Source organism: Chenopodium album, chromosome 12 (assembly GCF_948465745.1).
Source record: "Chenopodium album chromosome 12, dcCheAlbu1.1, whole genome shotgun sequence".
Classification (NCBI taxonomy): Eukaryota; Viridiplantae; Streptophyta; class Magnoliopsida; order Caryophyllales; family Amaranthaceae; genus Chenopodium; species Chenopodium album.
The window spans coordinates 26,588,891-26,591,689 of NC_137845.1; the positions used below are offsets into that span (position 1 = coordinate 26,588,891).

Here is a 2,799-nt window from a genome sequence, read left to right on the forward strand (position 1 = left end):
AACAATAAATTCTAATGGAGTACAGGACGCTGTATATTCCTTTTTATTATTATTATGCGCAGGAATTCCGCCACCTATGTGTGGTTTTTGATGCTGACACGGTTAGCTCCCGTGTCAGTAACCTCAATTTATTGGGGGAGGCTAGGGGGAAACCCGTTCGATGCGTAATCAATGCTAAATAAATTATTTAGTGTCTAGTAGGAATTTTATTGAGTGTTGTATGCTTGAAAAACAGGTGCAACAAGGTAAGTTGTGTGTTGAAAGGAAATTGCATGTTAGTGTGTTAATTACGCTTATGTACTCAGCTTTGCTGATTGTGTGTTTGTTGGCCTTGTCTTTATCTTGGCCCTATGATGACCCATTTATAATGGAGAGTAGTGAAAATAGGTAGAGATAAGCTTTTCAGGTGTTGAAGCATATTCATGAATGGGCATGAGTGAAGAGAGTATCATGCTAGTTTCCATAAGTTTATGATGTGTTATCGCTTTAATTATTTATGATAATATTATTATGCGTAACTAACAAAGAGGTTTTGAATTTGGTTTGGTTTTAATAAGGGCCTATAATGGTTCCAAGTTGTAGGTTAATTTTATTTTACTTCGTTTGACTTTGGTTTGACTTTACTTTCGTTGATTTACTTTTTAAGTTGACTTGTTTTGAAAGGGTTTGAAATTAGTCTTCCACTGTGTGTCTTTGATAGTTGCCTTAGCCGTTATCACGGTGGCGGTAATGTCTTAGATATTCCTAATTAAAGTTTTAAACAGGTATTTTTAAAGAAAGGAATTTCTAGGGTGTTACATAGAATGACACTCATCACACTAATTTGAAGGCAAGATGTTTACATCACCTTCATTTGACCCAACCAAAACCTGAATATCAGCATCTTTCACCTCTTTTGAACTAGTTGCATTATCAGGATTATTCTTTGTCAGCATCTGCTCCTTAAATGAAGATAATGTCCTAATAAGCTCAGATAAATCATCCTCAGATTGGTCAGATAAACTCACATAACTGAAACTCTTGGACCACACATCACTCACCAATTGCTTCTTCTTATTATACTTAGAAGCATCATCCAGAACAACATTTATGGCTGAAGCTTTCTTTAGAACCTCTTTTCTCCAACGATTCGAGAAATAAAAATCAGGAATTTCACGTATATACTTGCCTTTCATAATAAAAAGAATGTGTCTACATAAGATGCCTTGACTCTCAAACATTTTACAGGTATAACTTAACTCATATGTGGCCAAGTCAAAATTTACATCAAAAATTTTTCCTTTTCTCATGATCAACAAATACAGAAAACTCCACACCATCTCCATACAGAGATTTAAAACTTTCAACACCACATGAGAAACAGGCTGCCTGACATTCTTCTTGAAAATCATAAAAGATGGCACAAGTATAAACAACAGCAGCGTGCTTTTCCAAGTGTAAATGAGTAAGCAATTAAGGCTCAGATTTATTAAGCCTGTTCAACTCATCCTGTTCATGCCTTTGAGCATCAAGAGCAATTTCATAACGGACAAAGAATTCAACACAGGTCACATGAGGGTTTGTAAAATTACAAAAGAAACTATTTTCACCTTCAGACCTAGAAGTAGAACGCAGTAATACACCAATAAATAAGTCCCTGAAATATGCAGGGATCCAAAGATGTTTAATCTTGAACATGTATGCAAACCACTCAAGATTGACCAGGTTAAATTCCTCCATAACACTGTTCCAGCCATCAACAAATACGTGGGGATCAATTTATCTATCCCAAACTACTGCACTTAGCTTTTTCAAGAAGTCCGTTTCATTACAAAATAAGTTCCAACATTGCACAAACATTGCACCATCAACACAGTAATAAAAATAATAACCCCCTTTACTGGTTTTCACTTTTTGTTCAAGGTTTTGAACAAACATTGCACCATCAGCATTAGAGATATAAACTTTTAAGTCCCTAGAAAAATTTTTGAAATCATTTTTACTGCCCCTGACATTTTCAAACCCACCACAAAGTTCTTCACTACTACAAAAATACCTTTAAAAGTTAGCCTTTTAGAGTCGCATGTTAAAAATATGCGACTCATTAGCCTTTGGAGTCACCCCTTATGTTGGGTTTTGATGAGTCCGACTCATCGAGGAAATAAAACCTGAGCTAAGAACACACTCACAATTCATATAATTAAAAGACATAATTAACAAGAATTAAGGAAAGACGAAAATACCTTTGAAGCGTGCTTCACTCGTACCCGAGCTCTTACTTGAAAAAGCTTAAGTCTCGCAAAGGGCGAAAACCTCCTACGATATCCACCCGCAACACGACCCGACTAGGTCTATTGCTTGGAGGTTAGCCAAGCCCGACCAAACTACTCGAGTTATTATGAGTTTAAAGATTTTATTAATGGAGATGCCTTTTCTAACTCTTACTCAAGTGAACAATCCCAAGGTATGCCTTGGCTATTTATAAGGAGTGCTTCCTTGTGAATTCCACTCATCTTTCAATGTAGGATTTTTTCACAAAAAGATCCCACATGGAAAGAATGTCGAATTCAATCCTTAGTTAAATAAACCAAGGAATAACAAAGTAACAACTGTCACATGGTTAGGTGAGGACCACTTCCTCACTTCCTCCCCAAGGCAACTTATATGCATTGTGAGCTAACCATGTGGCACCCAACCTTGAGCCCCAAGTTGGGTTCTGTTGGGCCGCCACCCTTCGGCCCGCGTCCATGACCCGTCACCCGGGTCCGCGGCTCGTTGCCATATGGCATTGCCAACGTGGCACAATGCCACGTGGCGCGT

General features: G+C 37.6%; 1 protein-coding gene across 1 annotated transcript; it reads right to left on the reverse strand.

The window, feature by feature from the left end:
- Nucleotides 1-818: 818 nt before the first annotated feature.
- On the reverse strand, nt 819-1,391 carry LOC145571077 (uncharacterized). Its single transcript, XM_081630170.1, has one exon. The coding sequence runs from the start codon at nt 1,389-1,391 to the stop codon at nt 819-821; it is 573 nt and encodes a 190-aa protein (XP_081486296.1).
- Between the last annotated feature and the right edge of the window lie 1,408 nt (nt 1,392-2,799).

Excerpts from the sequence above, each read along its gene's own strand:
- LOC145571077 (XM_081630170.1), bottom strand. The coding sequence starts at position 1,391 with ATGATTTTCAAGAAGAATGTCAGGCAGCCTGTTTCTCATGTGGTGTTG.